Here is a 16842-nt window from a genome sequence, read left to right on the forward strand (position 1 = left end):
CAAATATCTACAGTTTAAGAAATTGTTTCAACCTAAAAGTATCCCGAAATAGAGCTACTTTCTTGTTACTTGTCAACATGAAGTCGCAGAAGCAAATTCATGTGCCAGCAACACTAGCATTGCCATTTCTTGACTTCTGAATACTTTGCTGTGCAAACATGATTGCTATGGACATTGCTCAAAACATGCTTGAGGTGAATCTTGTATGTTGCAGTACACAAGGCTTAATGGATTACTTTTCCATTGCTCATTTTAAAATTAAAAACAGCGGCTTCCTGTTTTTCTTGTCCTGAAGTTCTGTCTCTCTGAGCTCTTATAATTTCTGAAATAGCCTGTCAAAAAAGGAATTTGGTAAAGTGACTGAAAAGTGACTTCTACTTAACCTTTGATTTTATAAACAGTTGGTTGAGCCCTAAATAGATGAAAACAGTCTATTTTTAGGCCCTAATTTAGAGAATTGATATTTCCACATTTGCTTTGTCATAGCTGGTTGTAGTTGCTAAATTGTGAAAGCTTGTAGCTATTACAGATGCTCAGAGGATTGCTGAGTGTTCTGCCATAATGCATTAAGAAGCTACATGCACTGTACATTTCAATTTATAATAAGGGAGTCCAGCTGATAGCACAGACAATGAAATATTTCAAGTCCAGACTACTGTCTTAAACACCAAAGGCTATTGGCTTTTTGGTGGAATAAGCTGGAAAATAACGGGTAAGGACAGCTGAAGTACAGCAGACTTCAAAAAGTCGCAAATTCTTTGAGCCAGGGTGGGTGAGTCATGAGGTTTCAGGCGCTACTTGCCTGCCCTGTGTTGTGATGGAAAGGGAAACGGTGTTTGAAAAGGCTGATCAGTCTTGCAAGGTTTGAGTGGTTTCTGAAGGAGGTCACACACAGATCCTTCTTAGATGAGGAGGATGAGATTCTGCGACACTGAGGTTAGCGAGAATAAACAAAATGGAGAAAGAGAAAAGCAAAGTTCCTCCTCTTCAGAAAATGCTAATATTAGTTCTTTGCCAATGGCAGAAATAATGGCTGAAAAGTTTAAGATAAGAGGTATTCTGTTATATAGCCCTTTGTACCTTTCCATAGTAAAAATAGCTTGCTGAAGATTTGAGAGTGGAACTACATATTGTAAAAAGTGGAAGAAATTATGATGTGGCTGATACTTTCATGACCCCTTTAACAACCCAATACAAATCACTGTTGGTTGCGTTTACTGTCATCATGTGTTGTTAGCCATTGAAAGAAGAAGGTGAATATCACCTCAAACTGGACCTATGGACTTGAAAACTTATGTAGTTACTTTCAGTTTATCTCTAACATAATGCCAACTTTCTCTTTCAGAGCCATGGTGTCATGGAAAGGGATATACTTTGTACTTGCACTGTTCTTGGGAAGTTTTTTTGGAAGCATATTCATGCTTGGTCCTCTTCTACCTTTGATGTTTATCTCACCGGCCTGGTATCGCTGGATCACCAATCGCGTTGTGGCCACTTGGCTCACACTCCCAGTGGTAAGTTGCAGTTTGAGTCAAGTATTGGGAAAATGTTCATAATCCCATGATTTAGTTTGCTCACTAACAGTTTTAATTTTATTTGTAAAAGCTTTTTATGCTTTTGTCAAAACAGTTCTTAACATGCTATCTGTGGAGGCTTAGATTTTAGCTCAGTGTTGCAAATTGTGTGCCTGTTTACAGTCCCCCTCTTCTTTGACAGTTTATATGTAAGGTAGTCATAGAATTATGGGATTGTTTGGGTTGGAATGGACCTTAAAGACCATCTAGTTCCAACCCCCCTGCCATAGGCAGGGACACAAGGACACCTTCCACTGGACCAGGTTGCTTGAAACCACATCCAGCCTGGCCTTGAACACTCCCAGGACATCTGCAGCTTTTCTTAGCAGTCTTGTTCCAGTGCCTCACCACCCTCATAATGAAGAATTTCTTCCTCGTATCTAATCTAAATCTGCCTTCTTTCAGTTTGAAACTGTTACTCCTTGTCCTATCACTACATGCTCTTGGAAAAAGTCCCCCTCCAGCTTTCTTGTAGGTCCCCTTTAGGTACTGGAAGGCTGCTAGAAGTTCTCCCCAGAGCCTTCTCATCTCCAGACTGAACAGCCCCGGTGTCTCAACCTGTTTTCACAGGAGAGGTGTTTCAGCTCTCCGATCATCTTGATGGCCCTCCTCTGGGCTTGCTCCAACAGGTCCATGTGCTTCTTACATTGGGGACCCCAGAGCTGGACACAGAACTGCAGGTGGGCAGAGAGGGAGAATCACCTCCCTCAACCTGCTGGTCACACTTCTTTTGATATAGCTCAGGATATGGTTGGCTTTCTGGGCTGCAAGTGTGTGTTGCCAGGTCATGTTGAGTTTCTCATCCACTAATACTCCCAACTTGTTCTCCTCAGGGCTGTTCTCAATCCATTCTCCACCCAGCCTGTATTTGTGCTTGGGATTGCTTCAGCCCATGTGCAGGACCTTGCACTTGGCCGTGTTGAACCTCATTAGGTTTGCGTGGGTGCACCTCTCCAATCTGTCCAGGTCTCTCTGGATGGTATCCCTTCCGCACAGTGTGTTGACTGCACTGCACAGTTTGTTGGCATCAACAGCTTTGCTGCGGATGCACTCAGTCCCTATGTCCCTATTGCCAACAAAGACGTTAAACAGCCATGTCTTAATTGTACTCTTGAAAAGGCCTTTTCATGACATCTTCATCCAGTGTCAGTTAGATTCTGATCAGAGAAGAGTAGGTGAAGAACTAGTAAGCAGGAGAATTTATAAATTACAAACTTCCTAAATGAGTCATCTTATAAACTCTTTCGACTGTGCTCCAGCTATCTAATTAGGAAAATTATTCACTGTCTGGTACATTGTTGCTGACCTTCATTGTTCCCTTACTTAATCCTCTTAGCATTTAGTCCTTGTAGTTGAATTGGAGACAAATTATTTCAGGTGAAATAGAAGAACTTCCCCTAGAAATGAAGTCTTCCTCACTTCCACTGCTTCAACTTTATAGCTATAGGAGTCTGGAAATCCATAACAAAGCTCTTCCCTGAATTGTTCCTGAGGAAAGGCGGTATAAGTGGGATCTGTCTTTTCGTCTGTTCTCTAAAAACCAAGGGACTTTGTTCCTCTAGGCCTTTAAAGATTTGTTTGACTTTTTCTGAAGTAAAGTGCTATATTGGTGTGCAGAAATATGTATCTTGTGGCATAAAGGAAGATTTATCTTTATTATATATCAAATAGTTTCTGCTTTCTCTGTTTTGGTCTTGTGTGTTTTAAAGGAATTTGAGCTGTTTCATCTTCTAAAACTTCTGTCATTTTCATTATTATTAAATGCAAGGATGTTTGGAGGGAGGAAATAATTACCAGTAAAGGGAATAGAGGGATTGTTATTTCTTGCCATGATGAAATTTAGCTGAGTACTGATAGCATCACAAAATTGACCCTTTCTGCCAAATTGTCTCCCAGTTTTTCTAAAATTGCAAACTGCCCCAAATCAAATACTGGCTTTTGTTTGGTTAGCTGCCAGGCTTTATAGTTCTGGATTATTACAACTAGTTTGTGATAACTCATGCAGTCTAGAAGTTTGATTTCAGCCCATACTGGACCTAAACAAAAATAATTTTAATATTTTTTTGTGAAAATAATTCTGTCTTGTAAGGATAGTGTTGATTTGGGTTCAGGAAAGGGGTCTGAAAAAGATTTTGCACCCAACCTTTTTGAGGCTCATATCTCACCTGTGTTAGTTTTTTGTCCTTACATTACCCCATTCTTAGTCAGGAGAAGCAGGTACTTGGGTTTGTGTCTCCAAACAATAAACACATGTTGGACGTTGGACTAGTTGGGCTCTAACAGGGAAGCTCTAACCCTGACCTCTGTAGATGTAAGAAACTTCCACCTTCCTCACTCCTCTGTCACACATTATTTCTTTTCTAGCAGAGTCAGTAGTGAGTGGGTCTTAACTTTCAGTATAGTTTCTTACACTGGCATTAGGGTGTGTTAAACAGGACATCTGTTCATTATTGTGTTTAACTAGATGTTAAGTATGTATAAGATTGTTATTAAACTATCAAAAATGTCTGACTCTCTGTTTTCTGAAAAGGTAACTTTACCATTTTGAGCTATATGTCCTCTTTTGCTTTTGCAGTGATCCATAGTTACTCCTGATAGCAAACACATTTGCCAGAATAAGTGAGCTGAGTTATTAATAGTATTGATATTTGGCCCGTATAATCTTTTTCATTCTGAGATCTCAAGCCTTTTGCAATTATGAGAATGACATTCCAGTTTTACAGGTGACTTAAACTGAAAAATTTGTGTTCTTTGAGGTTCTGTGGCACAGAGATGGCAGAAATAAGAACAAAACAGAAAGTTGTTTTACTTCCTAAAGCTCTGTTTAAATCCCCAGACTTTGCTATTTTTCTGTATTTTTCTGGAGGAAGTATGGGGAAGAGATGGTAAGGAGGTAATTTGAAGTGCCTCAATTTTTTTCTGTTAAGGCTAATTGTTAAGTTTATTCCTCTAGATGTCCAATCATGTTTTGTGGTTTCTTTTTCTGGGCTAACTGGGTTCAACAGTGTCCTGGCCTTGGCCCTAACCTCTAGGTAATATCTGTTGTTTACCTCTCTTTCTTGGGATTTTGTACCTTTCCACTGTGTTTCCACCAGGTATTAAAAGGCTGAAAGACACTATCCTACAGTCATCCATGTTTTTGAATTATTTGCCGGTCCTGGTCTTTTGTTGTAACTAACCAGCACTCATACCTGCACTCTCTTGTATGATTTGGGAATGGTTATGGGTCAGAAACTATTTTCAATAGACAATTTGAATGTGGCCACCTTGTTTTGGAGGTTCAGAGACTTCAGTGGTGTGAACATGGCCAGAGCATACCTTAGTGCTCTGATGTTATGTGCAACTAGTCTACAGTTAGATGTTTATTGTCCAGCTGCCCAGGTTATGAAACCAGACCCTCTTAAACGTGCTGTGTAGCTCTCACCTGTTTTTTTTCTTCTGATAAACCAGGAATTTGTGGTTTATAACTTGAACCTTCAGAGCCACATGGTGGGTAAAACAAGAAACATGTTTTGTATGTGAACTTCTAACATCAATGGCTTTTCAGGCAAAATGGGGAAAGGTGTTTGCCCAGCCTCTTGTTTGTGTCCTTCCAAGTCTGAGGCTTATTCTGTGATTTGGGATGGAACTTCTGAGATGACCACGTACCAGTGTTTGGTGGTTGATGCTTTTTGCTAGCTATGGGTTGGAGGTACAGGCTTCAAGCTAGCACAGTAGAGTTGCACAGACCTAGGTCTATATCACTGTGTTGTATTCAAGCTTGTTTGGGGTGTTTGTCAGCTGCTTCTTTTGCCATTATTTTCTAGCCATTTTTGCAGGTGTAAGTCGAGCACATAAACGTTGACCACTGGGACCCAAGCAGAAAGCAAGGCAGCTTCTAATGCCTTCCCAACCCTGACAGTATTGAGCAATAGATTATTTGTGCAACCAGCCAGTCATTAGATTTTACCTAACACATTTTAATCCGTGCTGCTTCCCTTACTCTTATTCCTACATTGATAGTATTCTGGGAAAAACAGGGGAAAAGTAAATTTAATGTTGGACAACATAAAAGAGTACTTTTTAGGAAGTGCTATTCAATTGTTGTTTCCTTTTCCATTAAACAGCTGACTGTTACTGTGGAAAAGCTGTCTGCTTTATTAGAAAACAGCTAGAAGTTTGTTTAGCAGTGATAATATGAAGGAATGAGTGAAGTGATATAATCCCAATTAATTTTTATTGCTAATGGGATGATGCTTTTCTTCTGGGAGTAAAGCCATAATATTGAGATATTATTTCTAGGCCTTGCTGGAGATGGTGTTTGGTGCCAAGGTGGTTGTCACTGGTGATGGATTTGTTCCTGGAGAAAGAAGTGTCATTATCATGAACCACCGCACACGAATGGACTGGATGTTCCTGTGGAACTGCCTGCTGCGATACAGCTACCTCAGACTTGAAAAAATCTGTCTCAAATCCAGTCTCAAAAGCATTCCGGGATTTGGTAGGTCACTGAACCCTTTAATTTGAAAGGAAAATGTGTTTAAATTTTGCCCGGTTAAAATTTTGCCCACTGTACATACCCTATGAAATGACAAAGGTTTGAATTCTATTTCTGTATGTAAAAAAAAAATAAATGTAAAATATGTGGCATATTGAGTGATTGAACCATAAATCTCCTGGAGGATGCCTGGACTACATGCTTAAGTATTGGTTTTTAAAGATACCATACTACATGTGCTGCTGTTGCTTATAGGTAAAAATATTTCTGATTTACATACGGAAAGCATTTTTCAAAATTAGGAAAAAGATTTTATGAATCTTTTCAAAGTCTCTTGCAACACTTCGGTTTTGGTGTTTTGCCCCACATTGCAAATGCTCTCATCGGGCTTCTTTCTTCATTATCCAGTTTATACTATTGAGAAGATTAAAAAAAAAAAAAGGAAAGAAAAGAAAAAGCCCTGTAGGCAATTGCAAAGCTGATGGTTCATTTTAATAACTGTAGTTTTAACTGTAGTTTTATATTGAACTTGTTTACGCAAATATGCTGTACAGGATATGAAATAATCGGTATGTATAGTGATATAGGCTGGAAAGGGATGTGAGTTGCACATATTCAGTGAAATGGTTTCGGATAGGCCAAAAATTGCCGTACAAATGGTTTCTGAATAAATGAGCAGACTTATCTGATATAAAAGCATCTCTTTGCATTTTATTTATCTCTTAGATTTATTTGCTGTTTTATACAAAACTAGTTTGGGCAGGATATGCGTCAACTTTATGATGTCGAAAGAGTAACCTTATTTATGGCTCCCTTTTGTCAGGCCATTTATCTGAACAGATAGTTTTGGCAGGATTCCATACAGAGAAACTATCATACTGTTGCACTGTTATTGCATTTACTTGCTAGGCCTTCAGTCCTCTTAAGTAAGAGCTGCACCTAGGTAACATACTTTTTTCCCTAACAGTCAAATATTAAGGTCAATTTTACTTGACAAAAGGCATCTCTCTTAATGTTACAGGAAATGAGAAAATACGTATTTATCTAATGTTTTATCGTCACAGTACAGCAGAGATGTTTTGAAATCTTTGAATCAACTGCAAATGCAACCTTTTAAAGCAATGATGGAAGATGTAATCAGGAGTATAGTCTGGAAGGTTCATATGTTTATCTCTTCAAAAGTAGCATATCTATCTATCTATCTATCTATCTATATTTTAGCAAAACATTTGTATGTATGCTTGTTAATGCCTTTAATAAAATTGGAAGGTCAAGCTTCAGGAGCTTGGATGCTGTCATCCTTAGCAAAGTTTAGTTCCTGAAAGGGTGTCAGGAATTGCTTAGGGTTTCCCCTCAAATTCTCAATTCTTTGCAGAAACTGAGCACATCTAATAGATTTGATGAGTAGTCTCAAGCAGGTGGAGCTGTGGCAGGTAAGTGTAGCAGATGACAATGCCATCTCGGTTCATAGTCTGAGGCAGTAGCTGAACCTACTAATTAAATTCTGGGCTCATGCTCCACTTTGGGGGCTGTGATGGTGGAGGTGGCACAGGCAGAAGTTTACTCCTGGTGTTTGTGTTACAGGATGACAATTCCTGGTGGTAGATTGGGAGCCTGGATCTGTAGTGCTATTAACCACTGTGTCAGATCCCTAAGCACCCTCTGCAATGTATGGGCTTTGAGTACATTGATTGCAATGTTGTGAATTTTTAGCTTATTTTTTAGTAGACTGTTATTAGTCACAGGAGAGGAATCCAGCTAAAGCGTGTCCTTCACTCAAGCCATAAATCCATAGTCTAAAATCATAAATGTTCAGCTTCTATCCTACCATAGTATATCTGAAAGGAAGCCTTAGACATATGCATCCCTGTGTTCAGTTGGTTTGTGTTTTGAGTGGCAGACTCTTGCAACAATAAAGTATTCTGTATAGACACATAATTAGGAGAGAATTGGAAAGTGAAACCTCGGATTAAATTAAGATTGGCGGAAGAGATTTAATCATGAATCTACATGAAGTCTGCTGGTGCCGTGATACAGCAGAAGATGGTGCCCAAAGTGGACAACCTTCAGTCTCATCAGTAAGAGCAGAATTTTTCCTGCTTGTCTCTTATGGCCCCCCCGTGTTATGTGTTTGTCAGTTTTTGTTGTTGTTAAATTGTGTCTGGTGATTTCAGGTTAAAGCGTTCTTTGTTTTATAAGCTTGTAAAGGAAAGAAGATAACTTGGAAATCAACTGGACAGTTTCAGTGGACTGCAGCTATAGTTGATGCTTTAGATCTTGATCATTTAGGTTATATCTGTGGAAACTGAAACAGCTACTTTCATCACGTCTTTCAGTTTCATCTTTTCATATAATAACATGAATTAGTTGTACATAGTCAAAAGTACAGGGTTATGGAAGTGTTGATATATTGTCTAAATGTAACTTTTAATAAATCATTACCTAGTGGTAATTTTGCCTTGAGCTTGAGAAATATTTGAATGAATATACGGTATTGCTTTCAGCACATTTTTTCTGATCTTTCAAAAGATTTTTTTACAAGCATTTAATTTAAAATTATGTGTAAGATAAGGATTATAATACAACCCTTTAATTTCCATGTCACTGAAAACCTTGTGAGTATTAAGCATTGCACCTTTGTTAGAAGTATTACCCCAGTTCGGGTGTAAAAATAGGCCCATGAGAGATTATACCAATCCCAGTGGTATAAATGAGTGAAGGGCAAAGCTTGGAATGCAAATAACTCCCGAGACCTTGTTGCCCACTTTGTAGGTTAAAAGTATAAAGCTATCAGGTTTAGTAAGTCTGTATTACAAGTAGGCAGTTATTTTTTAGTTAATTATAATTAAAATCAGAGGAGTTAGTATTTCAAGGCGAAGCATTGAGTCACTTACCTAGTTCTTAAGTTATTAATTCTTTGCATTCCAATGTATGAAAAAACTATGAATCAGTTAAAGGTGAGCCTTAAAAAACAGCCCAAAGAAAAACAGACAGTCCCTTCTTCCTGGAACCGTAGCTTTGGCTTGATAAATTGTCTGCAGTAAAGTTTTCAAAACAAGAGGTATTACATTTCAGTAATCTCAATTTCAGAAACATTCTTGCAGCGTTTCAGTACAACTTGCCAAAGTCGGCGTCTCGCGGGAGCGCTGCTCTGCCCTGGGCTGTTGCTGCAGTTTCTCATCTGACATCATCAGAAACTACTGACACATTCTGCAGTGTCAGTGTTCAAGGAGAATTTCTAATGGCATTGACAGTTTCCTGTGTAGTCTGACAAGACAGGGCTTCTCTACATACATTTTATATTCTCACCTCGATTAATAAGGAACAGCATTGGAAGTGATACAGATTACAATGCAGTTGTTTTCAGCACACACTGTGGGATGCAAGCTGTTTGAGCAGGTACCAAGGAACATACACAGTAATGTCAGATGACCAGATAATCACTAGAAGTTAGTTGCATACTTTTGATTTTATTTTTTTATCTTAATAGTTTCATTCGTAAAACCTTTGTTGTGATATGAAGCAGTAAGACTTCACTGGAAATAGAGATGTGTTTTAATGATGGACAATTTGTGTGTGTTTTGTTTTAAACAGGATTTTAATTGTTGGTGGGCTTGCAGTATTATTTGTGTTTTAGTGCCTTGACATCTACATGGAAAATAAATTAAAATTCGGGTTTAATTTGAGGACTGTCAGATAAATTGATGGAAAAATGAGAGGGCATAACCAAAGGAGTTAGTGCCAGTGCATGGGTGCTACTTGAGATAATGTCCACCTTGGTTTTGCTTCATGCAGACAGAAAAGATAAATAACACCGTAGTTCAGTGTACAAATGTAAAGCATGCAGGTGCTACAGGCACCATTGGTGGACATATTTTGAAGACTTAACATTTTTAAGAAGGCTCACTGGAACTGCTAAAGCAGGGAATTACAGCTGGGGTGGACTGGGACAGGAACAGGTTAGGAAAGGACAAGGGGATAAAGGAAAAAGGAGAATAAGCAAAGCGGGCAAACCTGGAATAGTTAGGAGCAAAGATAACCAGGTAACTGTCCAGACCTTCACCTCTGTATTCAAGTTATTTTGTAGCTAGCGTTGCTCTTGAAGAGACTGCAAGAGGTAGGAGCTTTAGTTGTTGTTCTTCACTTCTCCGCTCACTCGTGTGTTGTGGCTCTCAAAGGCTTAAGTTGGGTTTGGCCCTTGTTGTGTTAAGTGCCAGGGGAAAACAAAAAAAAGGGCTTGTGCTCTATTTCAGCCCCACCAATCTTTTACTGCACGTCAGTTGATCCATTATAGCTGCCCATGTGTACGCACTTCGCCTGAAGCAAATGCAAAGTAATTTGAGTCATCTTAGTTTTCACCGAAGCAGGGCAAACCAACTCACATTATCCTGCCTTTGCCACGGGCTAAGAGCACGCACACCGACAGCTATGATGGATCAGCTACCGTGAAGTAAAATATTGGTGTCACTAAGCCTAGAAAATTTTAGCACTTAACTCAATTGGAGTAGAGTTAAAGCAGCGCTGGGGGAATCTGTACACATTTATATTGGCATGGAAGCGTTTCTGCTGCCACAGCTGCTTCTGTAGGTAGGGATATAAATACTTAGGCATAAAGTGTCTTTGTTCAGGCTATAGCTGGATTTGCATTAAAATTCTTATCAATAGAGCATATTGGCTTAAAAATTTGAAAGTGTAACCTACTGAACTTTCTAATATAACTCATGTCTCAAGTGTCTTTGTTATGTTAAAATACGCTGAAATGAGTTTTGAAGAGCTGTGACATTTTTTCTTCCAGCAATTCAATTATGAGCTGCCAGACTTAATTACCTTAGAGTTGTTATCCTACGTGATTTTCAAAGTAGACGCTGAAAAGTATGCTCTCTAATGGAAAGCACAATTGTTATTCTAATGGTTGTTCATGGTGAAGACAGATATACAAGACTATCTTGAAGAAGTTGTAAGTTTGTTGGAAGGATTATACTTGAAAGCAAAAATGCAGCTTAATTTGCCTATATCTCTACGTAGTGTTTTGTGGCATTTGTTGGTTGGTTGGGTTTTTGTTGTTATTTTTGTTTGTTTGGTTGGTTTGGTTTTTGTTTTGTTTTTAGTGCAGAAAAAATATTTAGGTCCCCATTTCCCAGCTGGTTCTTGTCTTTGTTAGACAGTCCAGGAAAGAAATAACAGGAATATTTTCGGATGAATACCACAGAAGTTCCCCCAACTCTTTTTGGGGCGAGAAAATACTAGCTTATATTCCATTTAAACTTTGCTTATCCTTTCTGTATAATAAGGACTCCAGCCTCCCTGTGTCCCCTTTGCCTCTCCAAAACACACATCAATGAGTCTGAGAGTACGGGGCAAGAAACCCCCACCTGCATGGGAGCACAGTGCAGAGATGCAGCCAGCAACATTAATTAGGTCCTGTTCTGACGCCTTGTTAATCGGCTGGTCTCCAGTCCTTTTTCTGCTCTTTCCTTTCACGGTGCTTCCACAAGGAAATGTAGCAGCTGAAGAGGATGCAGGCCATCCGGAAAGGTATTGAGTTGTAACATCTCCCACCATTTCTGACTTTTAGTAAAGACAACACATCCACAGGAGATGCTGGCACTCACCCTGCCCTTTTCAGGTGCATTTCGTTAGGTCTTTTCACTTCCCCGTGGTCTGTCTTTGGAGATTCTGGAATGAATTGGGACTTTCGTCCAGATATGTGTTGAGCAAGACTCATCTTTTTTAATGCTTGGCTTTTCATGTACTGTTTCACTGTATTGATGCATTTTTAAAGCGCATTAGAAAAAGCAACTTTCCAGCCATCCTAGAGGTTTAAGCCTTTGCTTTAGTTTGCTCTATTTTTGAGTAATGTTATGTTATTCTGGTTTTACACTCTTTATCAAATAAAATTTGAGCTGTAATATTTTAAGATAATTATTGTAACTGAATAGGTTTCATGTTCTTTAATGGCATTTTAGCACAAAGATTTTGTGTAAGTGGCACTAATACAACGGAAGAGTTAATAATCTGATTGTCCATGTTCTATGAAAATGGCATAATTTAGGAAATAGACTGAATATTTAAGTACGAAATGTCCAAATAGCATATTTCTGGTCCATGACTAAGGGATTGGATATTGAAGAGTACTTTCCAAGAGCGTAGTGTAGCTCTGACTGGATATATCCTGCTACTACTGCCATGACTTTTCTCTACATACTTTCACTTTTTTTGGTGTGTGTATTGTCTGAGAGACCAGTTCTTTAATGGAATATCCTTTCTAGAGGTTTCACAGTTAAATTTTCACAGCTAAGACGTCGGCCACTGTATCTGGTTGGCTTTTTGGCAACTTTGTTATTGCCCTGACAAGTAAATCTAGTACTGCAAACATTGTTTGAAGAAGCTTCGAATTGTATCATAAATAAATAATAAGTTAAAGCCAAGGTTTCTACTGGCATATACTGTATTCTTCCACCAGAGAATTAAGCAGGGCAAAGGAAATGTAGAAAGTGTTAATATTTGAATGTAACTTAAATAGAATATTTATAATATTTTAGTGTTGAAACAAATGCATGAGAACTATGGCGAAATCAGAGGTAAAACTGATCAGAGCAAACTGATCAGCATGTTTTTCTTTTTATCCATTTCTAACATTGTTGTTTGTCCACTGAAGATGTTTTAGTAAGAAAAAATGTTTAGGTTTCACATACATTGGAAGAGATGATATGCTGTCCAAGTAAAAAGTGGACTATGTAGTATATACATGGATGAAACATATATACATTCTAACAGAAAATGAACATGAACATAAAAAAACCCAATAAAAACACATGTTAAATAATGTTAGGATATGGCAAGGCAATAGCAAAAGCTAAGCAGTGTTAAATAGACACCTTACAAATAGATCAAAACAAATTAATAAACAAACTGAAACAGATGTTTCACTATAAAATGAGGAGTGTTACTGTGAATCTATATTTGTGAATTTTATCTCTTAGCTACTTTTGCAATTTGCTCAAAGAATTCACCAAATCAGATGGTAGTTGTTCAATTAATTATACTCCTATTAACTACATTATTGAAAGTAAGCATAATTTTAAAAAATCTTGCCAGGAGTAGGTATTGTGCATTACAAGATTATTTTAAGAAACATTTTTTCTTTATTTTCCTAGTTTGTGTACTCAAACCATTACATTAAAGAAGTCTCTTAATTCCTTTCAGATTCTTAGACATAAGAATATCTTTAAAGAACAGTAAAATGGCTGATTATGATTGAATTTGCAGAAATCTGTTTAGCAGTCTATACCGATGAAAACTTAAGGATCTATTCACAGTAGCTTTAAGCCCAGGCTTCCTGTGTGATTTTCTGTGTACTAACCTCTTCTTAATACCTACTTATCATTAAGAATTGCGTGGTTGTTGCTTTGTAGATATTTTATGCAGCAAAACACTTAGAATAACGAACTGTTAATGAACAAAATTATTGGTATACAGTGGGATCATGTGCTTCTGAGTCATTTCCCTCACTGTTGCCTCAAAAGCCCTGATCAGGACAAGATCCCTGCTGAATACAGACACACTAAATAATGCTTTTATTTTAGACCAAGGGAATTTTTGATATGAAAAACCAGTGAATAATGTAGTGCAAGAAAAGAAGGAAGATTAATTAATATAATACGGAAGTCCCACAGTTAGGCCTTCTACTTTCATACTTATTTCTATAGTTTTGAATCATTTATTGAATTTGTATTATGTATTATGTATTGTATTATCAGTTGCATTACTGTAGGAAATACATAGATACCATTTTATTGATATATGTATGTTTGCTTTCAATATCAGCCATGATATTCCTCCTACAGAGATATGATGGTTTTTGGGATATCTAATTTCTGAGATGCTACTGGAAATGTACATAAAATTGTGATACAAAACCAAACAAAGACTTTTTTTTTTCCACAACTCTCCTCTTTCTCTCTTTTGTTCATTGCCACCTCCATCCCTAGTATCTACTTACTCCCAAATTACCTTTGCAATGAGAACACGTTTAAGAAATTCCAGCTTCAAGTGTTGTTTTCTTTTAAAGATTTTAGGGTGGGGAAAATAGAACTGCAGGGTCCTAGGGTTTAAAAATCTTTATGCTTGCAACTAGCATTTTTAATACAATGCTGTGAATTCTCAACCTGCATAAGCTATAATTTGCTTTATCCCCAAGGCAGTAAGGAAATTCTTATATAAAGCACATTTCTGTAGCTCAATAGCAGGCTTTGCTTGTTGTGTGTGTATTTTTTTTTTCTGTGTAGAATTATGTCCTGATAAAGCCTTATTGAAGTGTGGAATACATACCATTATTGTGTATGTGTTACTTTGAAGCTGCCTTTTTTATTTTTCAGCTCCAAAAAGTTGATTTAAAGGTCAGTGTGACTAGCTACTCTACCTAGTAGGTTTTCACGCTGCTGTTTTGCAATTTTGAACAAGAGCTGTGCAGCATGATGCTTTTTGTGTGCTTTTGCAGGCCATGTTAGTTTTCAGAAATGTTGTCTTTTACAAGAAGACTGCTTTAGCAAATAAGTTGAATAACGTTGCTATGACTTCTTGACCTTCACTGTTTCTCTGCTGTGTTTTTACAACTGATGATTTCTCAAGAATCTGCAAATCAAAAGGTAATCATTTTCCCCCAGTCCAGCAAACGCTGCCTCTGCTAGGAAAATTCTTGTTGCCTGGGAGCTTTTAGATGACATTGTATAAATGAACAAAATATAATTACTTTTCTTGAACAATATGTTGACCTAGACTTAACAATAATTAACTGAACAGCGTGTCTCACTGCAGGTTGCTCACGAGACAGTATTAATACTTATTCATGAATTTTACGGATTAGCAAAACCTTTAATTTTGCCCATTGCTTTACTGAATTCCTCTTGTTTCTCTGTGCATTCCCATTTGGATCCCACGTTATGTCTCGGCCTTTTTATGTGGTGTTTATCCAGCAGCACAATGCAGACACCCTGTGGAATGGAAAACAAAGCGAGAGTTGCTTTCTCACCTGTGCTGTGTTTCTTCTCCTGCTTGAATCTGGTGGGACAGTGAGACATGCAAACAGAAGGTGTTCCTCCCCAACAGTGCATTGACCATGGTTTTGATTCAAGGCAGTAATTCATATTTTTGTTGCCTTTCACTGGAGGCCATAAAACTGAGCAAATGTGGAAGATTCTTCCACTTTCCTAGATGGTGAAATGGTTTGGTGCAGTGCGCTGTGCAGGGGTAAGCAGGGAGGAAAACCTGGGCCCTTGGCTATCGGTCATCTGACTGTTAGGCAAACCGTTCTTATTTGAACAGTCAAGACTGTTTTATCTAATTAGATGTTCACTTAAGTATAGAAATATTCTTCCAGAGCACTGAATGTTATCTATTAGAGAGGTTAGAAAATCAAACCTCCTGTTTATTTAAAAACTGGATGCCTCCCAACTCCCTTCTCTTTATTCCTCTTCTCTGACACTCTGCTGTCATTACATTACTGCCTCTGTTTAATTTTTCATAGCCTGTATATAACACCACCACTTAAGACAGGAATGGGAAACCACTGCATTATGTCCTCTGCTTTAAGGCAGTTTAGTCAGGTAAAATACGAGTCACCCAAGCAGCAGCAGCATTCTGAGTACCTAAAGGTGTTTGTAATTTGATGTTCACAGTGCTGTTAAAGAATAATTGAAGTATAATTTAAAGCCTTGTGCTGCATGAAGAAAGGTGGGGAGAGAGGGTGGGATCTGGCAGTGAGATTTTTTTTTCCCATACTTTATCCCTGTTATGGACCAAGATCACTCTTCCTAAGGAGCTGCTGAGCTGGGAAAGTATCACCAGGCTTCCCAAGTGAGCATTTATTTTGCTTCTTGTTTCCCTTCTTTCTGCCTATGAACTCTGCTGAAGTGGGAACACAAGGACTGAATAGTTTAGGCCCGATGTGCGATTACCACACAATAAAATGGTTTAGCACAGTACAGATTTTGCATAAACTGATTTAAACGTAGTGTCTAGGGTACATAAAACATACAAAAGATCTGGACTGAAAGGTAAGAATGTTTGGAAAACACCAAAACCATGGCACAACTTTTCTAGGATCTCTGTATTTTTACCATGTGCCATGGAGCATCTACATCCTCAGACTTGTAAGTGATATGCTACAAGGCATCTCTGCTTCTGCTTAGAGGGCTTTTTTTCTTTGCTGTGCCCATTTTTAGGAGTTGGATTTCAGATGAGTTATCATAGAATATCTCACTTGGGAAGGGACCCATAGGAATCATCAAGTCCCAACTCCCTTCTCCTTGCAGAACTACCTAAAATTAACCATATGACTAAGAGCATTGTCCAAACACTGCTTGAACTCTGACAGGCTCGGAGCTGTGACCACTGCCCTGGGGAGCCTGTTAGAGGGCTGACCACCCCCTCAGTGAAGAACCTTTTCCTAATGTCCAGTCTGAACTTCCACTGATACAGCTTCATTCCATTTCCATGTATCTTCTAGAGGAACTGAATGCTTTGGCACCATTTGGTATTTGCCAATATTTAGTATGAAAAGACATCCTCTTAATATAAAACAATTAAAAGTGTCAAAATGAAGCCTCAATTAGTTTGATTTAAAATAATGGTTTTGCACCATTGTAGTGAAATGTATTGTAGCAGTAAGAAATGATTCAATGCCAGAAAAACACATGGTTAAATTAAGTAAGTTACTTTAAAATTGACCTTTGTTTTTTCCTGCAAATGATTCACTTAAATTTGGATAGCCTCTATTAATAAAGGCTTATT

The 16842-nt window shown here is 38.1% G+C and overlaps 1 protein-coding gene across 3 annotated transcripts in view; it reads left to right on the forward strand.

Annotated features, from left to right (window-relative positions):
* The window catches only part of LCLAT1 (lysocardiolipin acyltransferase 1), a 145799-nt gene that overhangs the window by 42033 nt on the left and 86924 nt on the right, over positions 1–16842 (forward strand). For all 3 annotated transcript variants that reach the window (XM_082047418.1, XM_082047417.1, XM_082047416.1), the window contains exons 3-4: positions 1346–1514; positions 5856–6054. In XM_082047418.1, coding sequence (XP_081903544.1) covers positions 1350–1514; positions 5856–6054 — 364 coding nt within the window. In that variant the 5' untranslated portion in view covers positions 1346–1349. The remainder of the gene's footprint in view (positions 1–1345; positions 1515–5855; positions 6055–16842) is intronic.

Source organism: Streptopelia decaocto (genome assembly GCF_964273445.1).
Source record: "Streptopelia decaocto genome assembly, chromosome: 3".
NCBI lineage: Eukaryota > Metazoa > Chordata > Aves > Columbiformes > Columbidae > Streptopelia > Streptopelia decaocto.